The 14,119-nt window shown below is 39.5% G+C and overlaps 2 protein-coding genes across 2 annotated transcripts; both read left to right on the forward strand.

Annotated features, from left to right (window-relative positions):
- The first annotated feature begins 1,660 nt into the window (after positions 1 to 1,660).
- On the forward strand, positions 1,661 to 10,179 carry LOC106346732. Its single transcript, XM_013786149.3, has 4 exons — positions 1,661 to 2,117; positions 2,425 to 3,014; positions 9,351 to 9,866; positions 9,961 to 10,179. The coding sequence occupies exons 1-4, from the start codon at positions 1,862 to 1,864 to the stop codon at positions 10,102 to 10,104; spliced, it is 1,506 nt and encodes a 501-aa protein (XP_013641603.1). The 5' UTR covers positions 1,661 to 1,861; the 3' UTR covers positions 10,105 to 10,179.
- Positions 10,180 to 10,608: 429 nt separating this feature from the next.
- Positions 10,609 to 14,074, forward strand: LOC106346731 (SH2 domain-containing protein A). The gene is made up of 12 exons (XM_013786148.3): positions 10,609 to 10,956; positions 11,140 to 11,331; positions 11,417 to 11,626; positions 11,712 to 11,795; positions 11,871 to 11,948; positions 12,025 to 12,189; positions 12,260 to 12,505; positions 12,596 to 12,885; positions 12,960 to 13,122; positions 13,198 to 13,535; positions 13,609 to 13,686; positions 13,765 to 14,074. Exons 1-12 carry the CDS (start codon positions 10,798 to 10,800, stop codon positions 13,781 to 13,783), a joined length of 2,022 nt encoding a protein of 673 aa, XP_013641602.1. The 5' UTR covers positions 10,609 to 10,797; the 3' UTR covers positions 13,784 to 14,074.
- Positions 14,075 to 14,119: the final 45 nt, after the last annotated feature.

Consider the following 14,119-nt stretch of genomic DNA (forward strand, 5'->3'; position numbering starts at 1 on the left):
GTCATCGTATGACTCCTAATTAACTTATAATATCAAAACATTGCATCCATCCTAATATGTTAAAACAGCTTTACCACACTCCTTCAATCTATATATATTTCTCCATCTTGGTTAGGGAATATGGACGATGAGGAATGATATTAAAAAAAATCAGAATAAGCGGTGGTTCATTCCAGATGGCAATCATGGTCTGAGAATCTAAAGAAACTGATGCCTTGTGAACCAAGAAATTATATCTACTCTGTTCTACTCCTCTGTTTTCTTGATTTCTTCTGCAAACAATCTCTATGATCTGATCTTCCTTCTCTCTCTCTATTTACATCTTGTTTGTTAAAGGCAAGTTTTCCAGCTGAAATTGCTTATACGTGTTGTTAAAAAGAAAGATAAAATGCTTCTACATGTTGCTATAATAAGACAATAATGTTTTTATCAATAATAAAGCTTTACCTAATAATAGTGATCACATTATTCACAAACTGATATCTTACAAGTGGAGGATTTGTCGCGAAATAATTAATTCTGTCCGACTCCTAAACTTAGTAGCTTTTGTCTTAACGTGCGCTGTAAGGAAAAACTAATTCACAAGATTCTTTAGATAACTTAAGAAACCTCAACGTAAGATATACATTCCACTTAACGTATTACCAACCTCTTTTGCAGTCTTGTGGATAACAACAACAGGTCTCTTCAAGCGTAAAATGTGACGGAAGTACTTTTTCTTAAAAACATATAATTCTCTACAAATGGATAAACAGGAAAAAAACTTACAAATTAGGGTTAACCTCTATTTTTAGTTGGTTGAAAAATATACAGAAAATTCATAATTTTAAAGAGATAACTAGATTTTGACCCGCGTTTAAGAAACACGGGTATTTTTTGGTGATCGTAAACTCAAATATTAAATGAATTTATGTTTATTATTAGATATCTAAAATATTTAAAAGATGTTCTATTATTATTATTTCAGTCCGATACAATGTTTTCATTGAGTTTTCATATCCGAATCAGACTTGTGGTCGAACCGTAAGATCTAGTAACTCATATATAGTGAGATAGAATATAATAAAATGAATATAGTAAAAGTATCTGAAAATCAAAAAGACCGTTATTAACCCACTGAGAAAAATATAATTTATTTTTTGTTTTATAAATTTTTGATATATTAATATATATTTGACTTGTATAAGAAATTTCTTTTAACAAATATTGTTAAGTTTATTTATAAATATATTAATTATCAATCTATCAAAATAGTGAAGCAAGTATTATTTTTTTTCCTTTTTTAATTTTCTATCAAGTTATCAATTTTTTTATAAAAAAAATCAGTTTGTGACAGATATTTTATTATTAGAAATCCATACAATTTAAATAATGTTACATTTATATGTATTTATGTATAAAACGGTCTTCATAATTTGAGATTTTGTAAAAAAAAAGTCTAAAGTTAATTTGGTTAATTTTTTTTTCTGTAACAAAAGTTAATTGAATTTATAATTTTCTTTTCTGAATGGGTTGTATCAGTTAAATTATCTTTTTTTAAGTTAAACGTCCAAAGCCTAATTAATAATATTTATTTTGCTGATAATAAAGTGAGATTAAATAGGGATAATATATGATATATAAAGAAGACAAAAAAAAAAAAAAAAAAAAGAAAGGTCCAAACAATTTTTTAAGTAGATTTATTTAAATTCCTTCCATTTTAATAGTATTGGTTAAATTTGTTAACAACAGAAAAGAAAACTAAAAGAATGTGTTTGTTACCACATAACGCCAGCCATGGAGTTGCCTCTGCTTTGTATATATACTTATGAAGCTAACTAAAATAGAATAAGAAAAATTTCAGAGATTTAGCTCTGCGATAATGGAGAAGAATACCTATGGGTCATTCAAACTTATGATTATACTTTCATTTCTTTCATATTCCTTTGTCGGATCAGACTGTGCAACAATAAATATCCAATATGCATCAGCTTTGGGAGATCCCGGGATGAAAAATGATAGCTTAAGGGTAGCTATAGAATCATGGAACCAATGCAACGAGGTTGGTGAAGAAGCTAAGAACATGGGAAGCCCACGAATGGCAGATTGCTTTGATCTCGATTACTCTAGCTTGCCCGGTAAGATCCACATTGTTGTTATGTTCTTACTTCAAATGCAATTTCTGCGTTTGCGTTTACATCCAAAAAAGGAAAGTTCAAACAATCTTTTCACATTTTTGAAATTTCAAACAATTTTCTGTTTTTCTCTATAACATTTTTGCAAATAGCTGACGTCAATACCAACAAATAATTTTTGCTTGAGAAGATGTTTAAGATTATAGATTCATCTGAAGAAACTGTAAACGCAAACGCAGATGTGAAGAAAGAACTGATGTCTTAAACCTCAAGCTAAAACTGTTTTGTTATGTTATTGGGACATATGTAGTGAAGATCAACCACAAAGTTGACGAAGTAGACAATAGACTCGGTGTACAGAACGGAACATACGGAGGCATAAACGCCGGAGAAAGCGCAGATATCTACGCTGCTCAAAAGGAGATATACTTAGGAAACAAATGTCAAGTCATAGACGACCCAAACCCATGGCAGTTTTGGATGATAATGCTGAAGAACGGTAACACAGATACTTTAGCTGCGATTTGTCCGGAAAACGGCAAAAAGGCGAAACCTTTTCCTCCTACGGGAAGGTTTCCATGTTTTGGAAAAGGATGTATGAACATGCCATCGATGCATCACAAGTACACAAGCATTGTGGATCAAGAAGGGCTTATGAGTGGGAGTTTTTATGGGACTTGGGATTTGGATACTGACCAAGAAGATGATTCCGTGGTTGGTAATAACTCGTACTATAAGGTGAAATGGGAGAAGAAAGTTGGTGGTAATGAGAGTTGGGTGTTTCATCATTTGTTGAAGACTTCTTCTAAGTATCCATGGTTGATGCTTTATCTACGAGCTGACGCTTCTCGTGGCTTCTCCGGTGGGTATCATTACGATACTAGAGGAATGATGAAGATGGTAAGATCCAATCCTCTGTTTCATTTTTCGTTGATTATGGTCGGCTAAATGAAATCCCTTAATTTTTTTTTTGCTAAAATTTGGTGCATATATTATAAAGGAGGCAAAAGCATACATAATGTGAGAATATTACAATGTTCTAGTGGATAAAGTTAGTAAATTCATTCTGAGCCCCACATGGTTCTTGGTCTCGAGAGAGAGTAGCCCAAAGGAAAACATGGGCTTAGGAGCTTTTGCAGTAGAAGAAATAAAGCCCAGAATCAAAATATTCGTTGTCTTCCTCAATGAAGTAATCGAAAGGTCTCACGGTAGAGAGAACCAGAGTTGCATGCAGGCACTCGATTCCATTGGGTCAGTTTCACGGAGCGATGAGATACGGTTTTTGACGGTGGAGGAGATGGTTGAGAATATAGCTTCCTGCGACTTGAAGTGAGATCGGTGGAGCCTATTGTTGCGCTCACGCCATAGTTCATGAATCAGCGTTTGCCAGGATAGGATTGTGAGATAGCGCAACCGGTTATCACCAGTGTAACGGATCAGACCTTGCAAAGTATCATCCCAATCGTCTGAGATAATGGCAAACTGAAGTTTCGCAGCAAGGTTTCTCCAAATTCCAGAGGAGAAGGAGCAACAGAAATAAATGTGATTTCTGCTCTCTGGAAGTAGGTTACACAGAAGACAGAGAGGATCCGTCTGCAATCCCCAAGACAGTAACCTATCACGAGTGGGGCACCTATTGAGTACAAACATCCAAGTAAGTGTCTTACACTTTGGAATTCCTTTTTTCAGCCAAACCACATGATGCCACGGAACCAAAGGCTTTGATTCCCTTATGTAGTTGTAGACTTTAGCTGACACGAATTTGTTGTTGGTTGCAGGAGTGGTACCCAGTCTGCTCCATTCCGGCATGTCCTCATGTTCTGAAAGAGATACAGTTGATAGAAAAATCTGGACTTGCTCCATCTCCTGAGATCTTGCCGGACCTATATCCCAAGTTTCTCCAACCCACAGCGAAGCTAGAGATGAAGAGAGGGGAATACCATACTGTCTCGGTCCATTATGACCAACAAAGTTGATGAGTTGGCCAAATGGAGACCATGGCGTTGTCCAGAAGAAGATTGAATTCCCATTTCCTGGTAATATTCTCATCCAATTGATTGCTGTTTGTCTCAATCTCAATATCTGCTTGAATAACCAAGTCTGCGATTGGCTCTCTTTCATTGACCAGAAGCATTTATCTTTAATAACATTCTGATGGATCCATGCTACCCATACAGATTCTGTTTTAAAGAAAAGCATCCAGAGAAGCTTTAAAGTGCAAGTACGGTTCCATGATGCAATACTTCGAATGCCTAATCCCCCCTCTTCCTTAGGTGTCGTAACTGAATCCCAAGCCACGCGTGCTGTATACTTCCCCTCCAGATTACCTTTCCATAGAAAGGCCGCACACATCGAGTTGATCTGATTGATGCATTCCACTGGGAGGATGAAAGCAGCACACCAGAAATTGATAATCCCCGAGATCACTGAGCTTAAGAGTTGGAGTCTTCCTGCGAAAGACAGGTATTTTACTGTCCAAGAGCTCATTTTTGACTTGATTTTTTGCAGTAGCGGTTCACAGTTGATGAGCGAAAGCTTTTTTGTGTTCAATGGGAGGCCTAGGTAGCGCATAGGCAAGAAGCCTTGCGGGATTCCGGAAGAAGCGACAAGGTCTTCAATCTCCACATTTGAGATGCCAGCCGAGAACAAACATGATTTCTGAGGACTGATTGCCAGCCCTGAAATTATCTGGAAGTCGGAAAGTACTGAGATGATGCCTTGCAATGAGGGAAGCGAACCGTCTGAGAAGATCAAGAGGTCATCTGCAAAACAGAGGTGGGTAAGTTTTGAATCTTTACATCTTGGGTGATACCCAAATGTTCCATCTTCAGCCGCTTTATTAAGCTTGTGTGACAGCACATTCATTGCTATACCAAACAGGTAAGGGCTAAGCGGATCTCCTTGACGCAACCCTCGAGTACCACGGAAGAAGCCATGGAGTGAACCATTAATTCCAACAGAGAAAGCCGTCGTCGAGATACATTCTTTGATCCATTGAATAAACTGCGAAGGCAGATCCAAAGAGCTGAGGGTAGCTATGATGAAATCCCATTTGACAGAGTCAAAAGCCTTGGCAATATCTACTTTCAAGGTTAGTCTTTTTGGCCCTTTGTTCTTGTGATCGCCACTTACTATCTCAGAAGCTAGGAGGCAGTTTTCTAAAAGTAGTCTTCCCTTGATGAACGCTGACTGATTAGGCAATATGATCTCAGGGAGCAGGGGTTTTAATTTCGAAACTAGGAGTTTTGAAATAACCTTGTAAGTAGTATTGCAACACGAGATAGGCCTGTAGTCCTTTATGGAAGAAGCACCAGGGAATTTGGGGATTAGTGTCAAGATAGTTGAGTTAGTGGCAGTAGGCAAATCTCCTGTGGTAAAAAATTTGCTGATTGCCGCTGTAACTTCTTTCCCCAAATAATGCCAAGAGCAGCTATAGAACCGAGATGTGAAGCCATCTGGTCCGGGGCTTTTGTTGGGATTCAACTTAAACATTGTTCTCATGATCTCATCCACTGTTGGTATCCTGACCATTTCATCTGCTTGTACAGGAGAGCAGGAATACACTGTTGCTTGGTCGACCTGCTGCTGTAGAGATGGAGCAGCAATTGTCAAGGGAGGACCCAAAACGTTGGTGAAATGATGGACAGCCAGAAGGCCTACCGCCTCTGGAGTAGTGGCGGTTATTCCATTGATATCAGTAAGCTCATGGATTGTATTGAAGTAGTTCCTTGCCATTGCTACTTTGTGATAGAAGCTTGTGTTTTGGTCTCCCTCTTTTAACCACTGAATTCTGGATTTCTGATGGAAATAGGCTTCTTCCACACGTCTAAGATGATGTAGTTTCTCAGTACAGAGTTTCTCAGCTAGGAAGGTTTCCTCAGATGGATTGGACAAAGATTCCAGCTGAAGATCCTTGAGGTTTTGATTACATTCTCCTACTCTTTTTTGGATTTCAGAGTAGTTGTGCTTGTGGAGTTTCTTAAGATACTTCTTGAGGATCTTTTGCTTCTTGTTTAGGCTAGAGAGAGACCAAGAATCAGGCTGTGAGATTTCCCAACCTTCAGTGATTGTAGCTAAAAAATCTGGATGAGCTGTTAAGAAGTTGTAGAACTTGAACGGCCGAGTGCCAGCAACGGGAAGAGCAGCTTCCAAATTGACAAGGCTTGGAGTGTGATCTGAGAAATCTGGGGGCATAAAATGTGCCAGACTATTTGGGAAGGTGAGTAACCATTCCTCATTAATCATCACTCTATCCAATTTCTTAGAAATAGGATCAGATGGTTGTTTATTTGACCAGGTGAATGGCGGTCCATGAAACCGAAGATCCCTAACTTCAAGTTCATCAATGCAATCCTTGAATTCTATCATCTGAGGTGTGATGCTGTTGAAAGCAGGAGAGGAGTGTTCCGCACAGTGGATGATCTCATTAAAGTCTCCCCCTATGATCCAAGGAGAATTGTGAAGCGAAAGACTAGCTTTTACATCCAGTAAGGTATCCCACAGAATCTTCCTTTCATCAACTGTATTATCAGCATAAATAGCCGACATTGTGAAAGTAGGTAGTCCCGGGTACACAACTTCGCACGTAATTTCTTGCCTTGACTTATGCAGAAGACTAAGAGCCGCAGGTGCTTTCCAAAACATTATTATTCGGCCGTCATCATCTTCAGAGTGGTTAGAGACAAAAGACCACTGAGGACAGACGGAGTTCATTATCCGAGTAAGATTTGACTCCTTAATATGAGTCTCCAAAATTGCTCCAAAATAGATATTATTACTATTAAGCCAGTGCCAAAAAGCCGGGTGCTTTGCATTATCATTAAATCCCCTGACATTCCAAAAAGTTATGTTTACTGACATTAAAGATTTTTTGTGTTTCTTCCCCCAGGAGGAGAAGAGCCCTCTACAGGGGTAGAAGATCCTTCAGGAAGCACAATGGCTGTGACAGAAACCGAATCTCCAGATTGCCCATCCGGTTCCTTAATACTGAAGGAGAAGCCTGTTGCAGAGAGATGCCCAAGATTCCGGGGTTCCAATAGAGAAAAAGGATTAGCCAAAGAAATTTCTGAGAATAAATTTGCGCTGATGGTCCCTCCAGTAGACTCAGGGGAAGATCTTCTACTCAGATGGGATCCTTTTCTTTTCTTGGAGGAGGAGACATTTATAAACGGCTTCAAAACTTGAGGTCCACCCTCATGAGATACGATGGCTGGCGAGAATGGGATAGCAACCAGAGTATCTTTAGAGAAGATGGTCCTTTCAAGGGCTTTATCAAACGGTGTATAACAGTCAGCAGTAATAACCGAATCTCTGGTTGAAGCAGCAGCAGCAACTGCATCATCCTTAGCAGAAGAAGAGGAGGGATGGAGATGTCCTTTTCCCTTGTCCTTAGAGGGAGATGAGGGTGCTGGTTGAGAATGAGAAGGCGATTTTTGATGCTCAGGCTGATTAGCAGTGTTTGGCGCATTAGATGAACCCTTTGCAGTTGGAGCCCACTTTGCGTTAGGACATCTTTGCTCAAGGTGACCTAGGCGATTACAACAAGGGCAAGTCGGCGGGGCCCAAGGATACGTAACCGAAATTGAGATGATAGTTCCGTCACTCCTGATAAGCTCAGCCACTGAAGGGAGAGGCTTTGTACAGTTAGCTCTGACCTTGACGTGAGCGACATCAAGACTGACCATTCGAATAGTAAATTCATCAGCTTCCACCGGATCTCCAATATTGCCAGCCACTAGACTGAGCCCCTCTCTTGTATAGAGATCAAAGGGAACACCTCGAACATGAGCCCAAAGGGGTATGGAGTCCATCGTGGGAGGCGTAATGGCTAGTTGGGCACTCCATTGTGCGACATAAAACATAGAAGTCCCAATATGCCAAATCTCTTGCTCTACAACTTTCCGGCGAATGTATTCATTAGGAATTTTTACTAGCATAGAGTGAGATTGAGGCCTGAGATGGATAACCAGTTTGGTGCCTTTTCCCCAAATGTGAGTCAGTACGCTTTGAATTTGGCTGTAGGAAGGGGTTTTCCCAGTGAAGACTCCCAAGACAAAATCTTTATGTGCTTCAGCTCCACGATTGAAGACCTCATCTGGGATTTTGACTTGGGGAATTCCTGCTGGAGAGAAAGTCACAGGAGCTAATCTTTCCAACGATCTATCCGTTCCCATCTTAGCTTTTCCAGCATAAGTGCTATCTGAGGGGGGAGGCTTAGAGGAATTCCCGCTAGCTTGAGGATCTTTGCGAGGGAGATTTCTCGAGTTTGCTTCCCCTGTGGGAGACGGTTCTGCTGGACCCGCTGGACCAGAAGTTTTAGCTTGGCCAGTTGGAGGAGGATCTGAGTCTGGCAGAGAAGGAGTCACCTTCTTAGATTCAAAGCAAAGATTTAGTACTATCTCTGGTCTTGTAGCTGGCGGGAGGTCTTTTGAAGACTCTGAAGCCGTTGTAGACTGAGTAGTGATATCAAGTCTAGGGTTTGCTACAGTACCAAATAATATGGCTGCGGTAGGAGGAGATGACCCTTTTGTCTTTGCTGGAAGGGTAGTATACTGAGCAGAGATACAGTCTATCTCTTTAGTTTTTGCTGATGGAAGCACCTGTAATTTTCTCAATCCTTTTTCAGAGATCTGAATCGGCACTATAGTAGGAGAAATATCCATAGTCATGGAAAAAGATTCCTGGTTGACTATAGTAGTAGAGCGATTATCCGGAGACCTAAGAGTATCCATCTTCCCAACACCCCAAGGAGAGGAAGGGAGGATTGGAGGAGTAACCTGAGGCTTTGATGCGGCTTCAGGGGAAAGAGGTAACGGTGGAAATTGGGATGGGTGAAGAGAGGATCCAGAGCCATGGTTATCAGCTCCAGGATCTGGTGGATCAGACGCTTGCTGGAGCGAGGAAACTCCTGCCATTAGAACGAGTGAACAGTAACAAGGGAACAGATGAGGAGAGAGAAGAGAGAAAAAGAGATATTTTCTCCAATTCTAAGTTTCATTAGATTGTACATTCTCCAAAGAGATAAATCCCTTAATTTTTAAGAGTTATTATACGTAGATTGTACATTCTCCATGGTATAGAAAAAAAATATTTTTATTAAGAGTAACATAAAAAAATATTTATGACTCCATACATGTAACTCTATAATGGTTTTGGAACTAAAATACTCTGTTTTGTAATCTTTTTTTTTATAATTTTGATAATTTTTTTTTTTGTAATCTTTCTATGACGCACAAGACGCTGAAATCGCCGGACTTCAAGGTTAGATTCAAGCTAGAGATTCTAAAAGGTGGCGGTTCAGGGAGCCAGTTCTATCTAATGGACATGGGAAGCTGCTGGAAAAACGACGGTAGCGAATGCGACGGTGACGTCACAAGCGACGTCACTAGGTACAGCGAGATGATAATCAACCCCCAGTCAACGGCCGTTTGCAGCCCCAACCGGCTAGGCGCTTGTCCACCGCAGCACGCGTTTCCAAACGGGACTAAAGTTCACAGGACGGACAAGGAGAGGTTCCCTTACGAAGCGTATCACTACTACTGCGTTCCTGGAAACGCGCGTTTCGCGGAAGCTCCGTACGATGTTTGCGACCCGTACAGTAATCCACAGCCGCAGGAGATTCTGCAGATCTTGCCTCATCCTGTGTGGGAAGAGTTTGGGTATCCGACAAAGAAAGGACAAGGCTGGATTGGAGATCCGAGAACTTGGGAACTTGATGTCGGAAAACTCTCTCAGTCACTTCACTTTTACCAGGTACTGTAGTAATCCATCTATAAATATACCTGCATGTTAGCATTAACGTAAATACATTATTACAATTTTTTTTGTTTACAACACAAACTTGCAGGATCCAGGGACAGAACCGGTGAAAAGACACTGGTCGTCAATAGATTTAGGAACTGAAATATATATGAGCAAGAACCAAATTGCAGAATGGACTGTATCTGATTTCGACATTGTTGTACCAAAGACCGGTATTCAAGTGGAATAGTGTAATTTTTTCTTTTAAATGCTTATAGAAGACATATGTCAATGAACTCATCAAGAATCTTGATTGTTAATATCATCGGAATTGAGAAAGATATGTTTAGGGCATCCAAATAGAAAAACAAACCGAAACAATTCGAAATAGTCAAACCGGACTGAAATTTATTATACATTTTAGTGTAACAGAGTCTGAACCAACTAAACGACTATTGGTTAAAATATTGTAATTAACATGAATATATTAATGATTAAATAAATTTTAATTATACTTTGATTTTTCTTAACAGAAAACCAAATAAAATCATAGTTGTATTGTATCAAATCAGAATAAACCAAATCAAATTACAAAAGAAAAGACGAAATGTTACTGTACCAAGGCCAGTAAAAAGATCTAAAATATTGATTGGCTAGATACAGTTTAGTACCGTGATCGCGCAGCACTAGATTATTCCCTGATCTTCCCTATAGACTGAAACCACCGGAAGACGGTACCAACCGTTAATTAACAGCCGTCAGAGAAAGACCTTTCTTTTCAGTTTCCTTTAAAGCTAATACCGATTGAGTTTGTTTGTGTAACGAGAAAAGCGAGTGATAGCAAAGGTCTCTCCTTTTCTCCCGATCGAAGTTTTTCTTTTCTCAAGGGCTTCGCTCGCAAAGTCGAGAGCTTTTTCTTCTTCCTTCCTTCAGGGTGGTTATAATGGCGGATGGTTGTGCACTCGACACCGAGAAGTACTCTCTCTTAGAGGATTTCAATGTCGATGTCGAAGTGGAGAAGCAAGAGTTCGAGACGTTCTCTCTCTGCTTCTGGGTTTATCTCTTGGATTCCACCACGTACCCTTCAACAATCATCAGACAGGTAAGGTCTCGAGAACTAAAAGTAATCTTTTTTTTTTTTATGTTTTGTGTTGTCGGAAAAATGTTCATCTGTTCGGTTCTGTAATAGAGTAGATTCGCATATCCGTGTAAAAGTTTCAACCTTTGGAATAGAGGGAAGATATGGGTGGATCTTTTGAGATTTTCTAACGGTTTTTCTTCTTAGGTTCATTCCGACATGAGTTTTAGTGCGCCTTTCCTGGTGCTAGATGAAAACAAGAAGATGATCCTTTTGCCGTTGACACTCCTTCACAAGGAAGCTCCTGACCCTGTAAACACTGCTTCGTGGACCGAGGTTCCTAACGTTTCTACAACGGCTGAGTTCCCTCTTCAAAGATGGGTTCATGTGGGTTGTGAGGTAATAAATAACATCTCTGAAGACACAACACTCTTTATATCAATAAGTAACTCTTTGAATTTATTGATTTCTGTTTGTTTCTTAGGTTTCTAGAAACTACATGCGCCTTTACATTTGTGGAAAGATGGTAGGAGAGAAACTTTTGACTTCTGTAATGACCAATGGCACGAACTCAGATAATGTGCGAAGGGTTTCGCTGTTTAGTGTTGGTGGAGATGGTTATAGCGTTCAAGGTTTCATCCACTGTGGAGAAGTTTTGCCCTCTACTGTCCATGTAAACAATCATTACACAAAGGTATCTATCTGTTTAAAGTATCTGCCGTCTTAAAAGACTCTTTCTCCTATGTTTCTTTATTTTGCTATTCATTTCTTGGCCGCAGGACCCACCTTTATGGTTATCTGTTGAGAAGCCATCTACCTGCGAAGTAGATGAAGATGGTGTTTGGAGTATTGTTGGCGAAAAGGTTTAAAGAGTTTTTTATTGCTTAACTGTATTATGCTTTTGATGTTCTCACTGAACATCTTTGTTTTCTTAATAGGCATCTTGCGGGATGATTTTTTCTTTGGATGTTGTTTTATCAAATGCTATTGGACAACCTGTGCGCAAGGATGTGCAGGTTTATACTCTTTATTCTTTTGTCTAAACTTGTTTACCTTTGGCAAAACATGTCTGATTGGTTTGATCACACCTAGGTTGTGGCTTCTCTACTGTATGCTAATAGCGGGACGCCTGTTGAGAAGACTAGTGACTTGGAGGCTCCCCTTCTTGTAAGCTATGATGGAGTTGAGTTCTCAGCGGAAGATAAACCGTGCACCTTATTGAACGGATGTGCTTCCTTGAAACTCAAAATATCTCAGGTAGTGATTGTAAGTCTAAGCCATTGTGAGTGACATTGTGGCATTTTCTAACTTTTTTTTTTGGTTAAAGCATTATTCCAAGTGTGACAAGAGATTGTTCTGTATCAAATTCGAAATACCAAACAAGGGATGTTACCCGTTCCTCGAAGCTTTTACCAACCAGATGCGTTGCATCTCAAGGACCGGTGGTGATTCTGTTACCCCTAAAAGGTTGAGTCCTTTAGTTGAAGGAGTGCCATCAAGTAATGGAGCTTCAGATAGCTCCTTGTCTATGAAACGAATCAAATTTGGAGAAGAAAAGATTCCTGAGAGTGAGGTAAAATCCAGTTTCTCTCTGATTTACATTTCTCTTTTTCTATGCCAAAGCTTACTAATTATTCTGCATTGTTGTTTTTCTCTGAGTTAGTTTGAGGGTGGAAATGGTACTAGTATGGCATGGGGACCTCAGAACCAGGACGAAGAAGAGGAAGAAGAAGAAGAAGATCAATCTTCAACTGACTCAGACAACACTGAAGTTAGAGGCTCAACGGGTTCTAGAGGATATACAATCTCAGACTCGACGATTTTCAAATACTGCCTTGGAAACTTGACAGAGAGATCTCTCATTATGAAGGAAATCACAAACAACGCAGGGGATGAGGAAGTTTCTGAGTTTGCAGATCAAGTTTCTCTCTACTCCGGGTGCTCCCATCACGGGTAAATATATACTTAATCAGTCTCTCAATCACAGAGAATAAGTTGAAACGTGATTCTTTTTTATTTTTGGTCAGTTATCAAATCAAAATGGCGAGAAAGCTGATAGCAGAAGGAACAAATGCGTGGATTCTGATCTCCCGGAACTATCAAAATGTTCATTGGGACAATGTGGTGATTGAGATTGAAGAACATTTCATGAGAATAGCTAAATGCAGCAGTAGATCTCTCACTCACCAGGTTCTTCTCTCTTTTCTCATATATCAAAGTTTTGATTTGGACGTTTAGTTTTCATAATGTGACATTGTTTGTCAGGATTTTGAGCTACTAAGGAGGATATGTGGATGCTACGATTACATAACTCAAGAGAATTTTGAGAAGATGTGGTGTTGGTTGTTCCCTGTTGCTACTTCTATATCCAGAGGATTGATTAACGGGATGTGGCGCTCTTGTTCGCCTAAATGGATAGAAGGGTTCGTTACTAAAGAAGAGGCGGAACATTCACTTCAAAGTCAAGAACCGGGGACTTTCATCCTCAGGTTCCCTACTTCAAGAAGCTGGCCACATCCTGATGCTGGTTCATTGGTTGTGACTTACGTTGGTCGTGATTTCGTTATTCGTCATCGATTGCTTGCTGTCGATCACATCTGCGAGTAAGAAAGATCTCTATTTCTATCTCTCTTATGTCTCTCTCTATCTTGTGACATTTGTTTTCTTGTTTTGTAGTTCTAGCGAAAGGTACACAGATGCGAAACCGTTGCAAGATATGCTATTGGCGGAACCTGAGCTATCTCGGCTTGGAAGGTGAGAGATATAATAGCTTTTGGTTGAAGCAAAGAGAGTAAAGGTCTTGAAATTTTGGTTTGTTGAATCTTTTTGCAGGATCGTAAGGAGCATTTGAATGTCAAAACACACTCTTACAATCAACTGTCTGTTATTATTGAGGTTTCCTTAATACTTTTTGCTAAGTCTCTTATTGATACTAACGTCTGTAAAGCTCAGTGATGTAAAAATCAATTAGTGGAAAGCAAGTTGTGTTTTCTTAAAAAAAATGTGGTGTTTGGTTGTTCCGACGTTATGAGTTTTCCTTAAAACTTTTAGCCAAGTCTCTTAGTGTTACCAACTTCTGTAAAGCTCAGTGATTTTAAAATTAATTAGTGGAAAGCAATTTTTGTTTTCTTTTTAAAACTGATTGAGATATTTGTTAGTTTCCGACAAGAAAGAAAGGAGATACGAA

The sequence above is a fragment of the Brassica napus genome, chromosome A6, assembly GCF_020379485.1.
Source record: "Brassica napus cultivar Da-Ae chromosome A6, Da-Ae, whole genome shotgun sequence".
Classification (NCBI taxonomy): Eukaryota; Viridiplantae; Streptophyta; class Magnoliopsida; order Brassicales; family Brassicaceae; genus Brassica; species Brassica napus.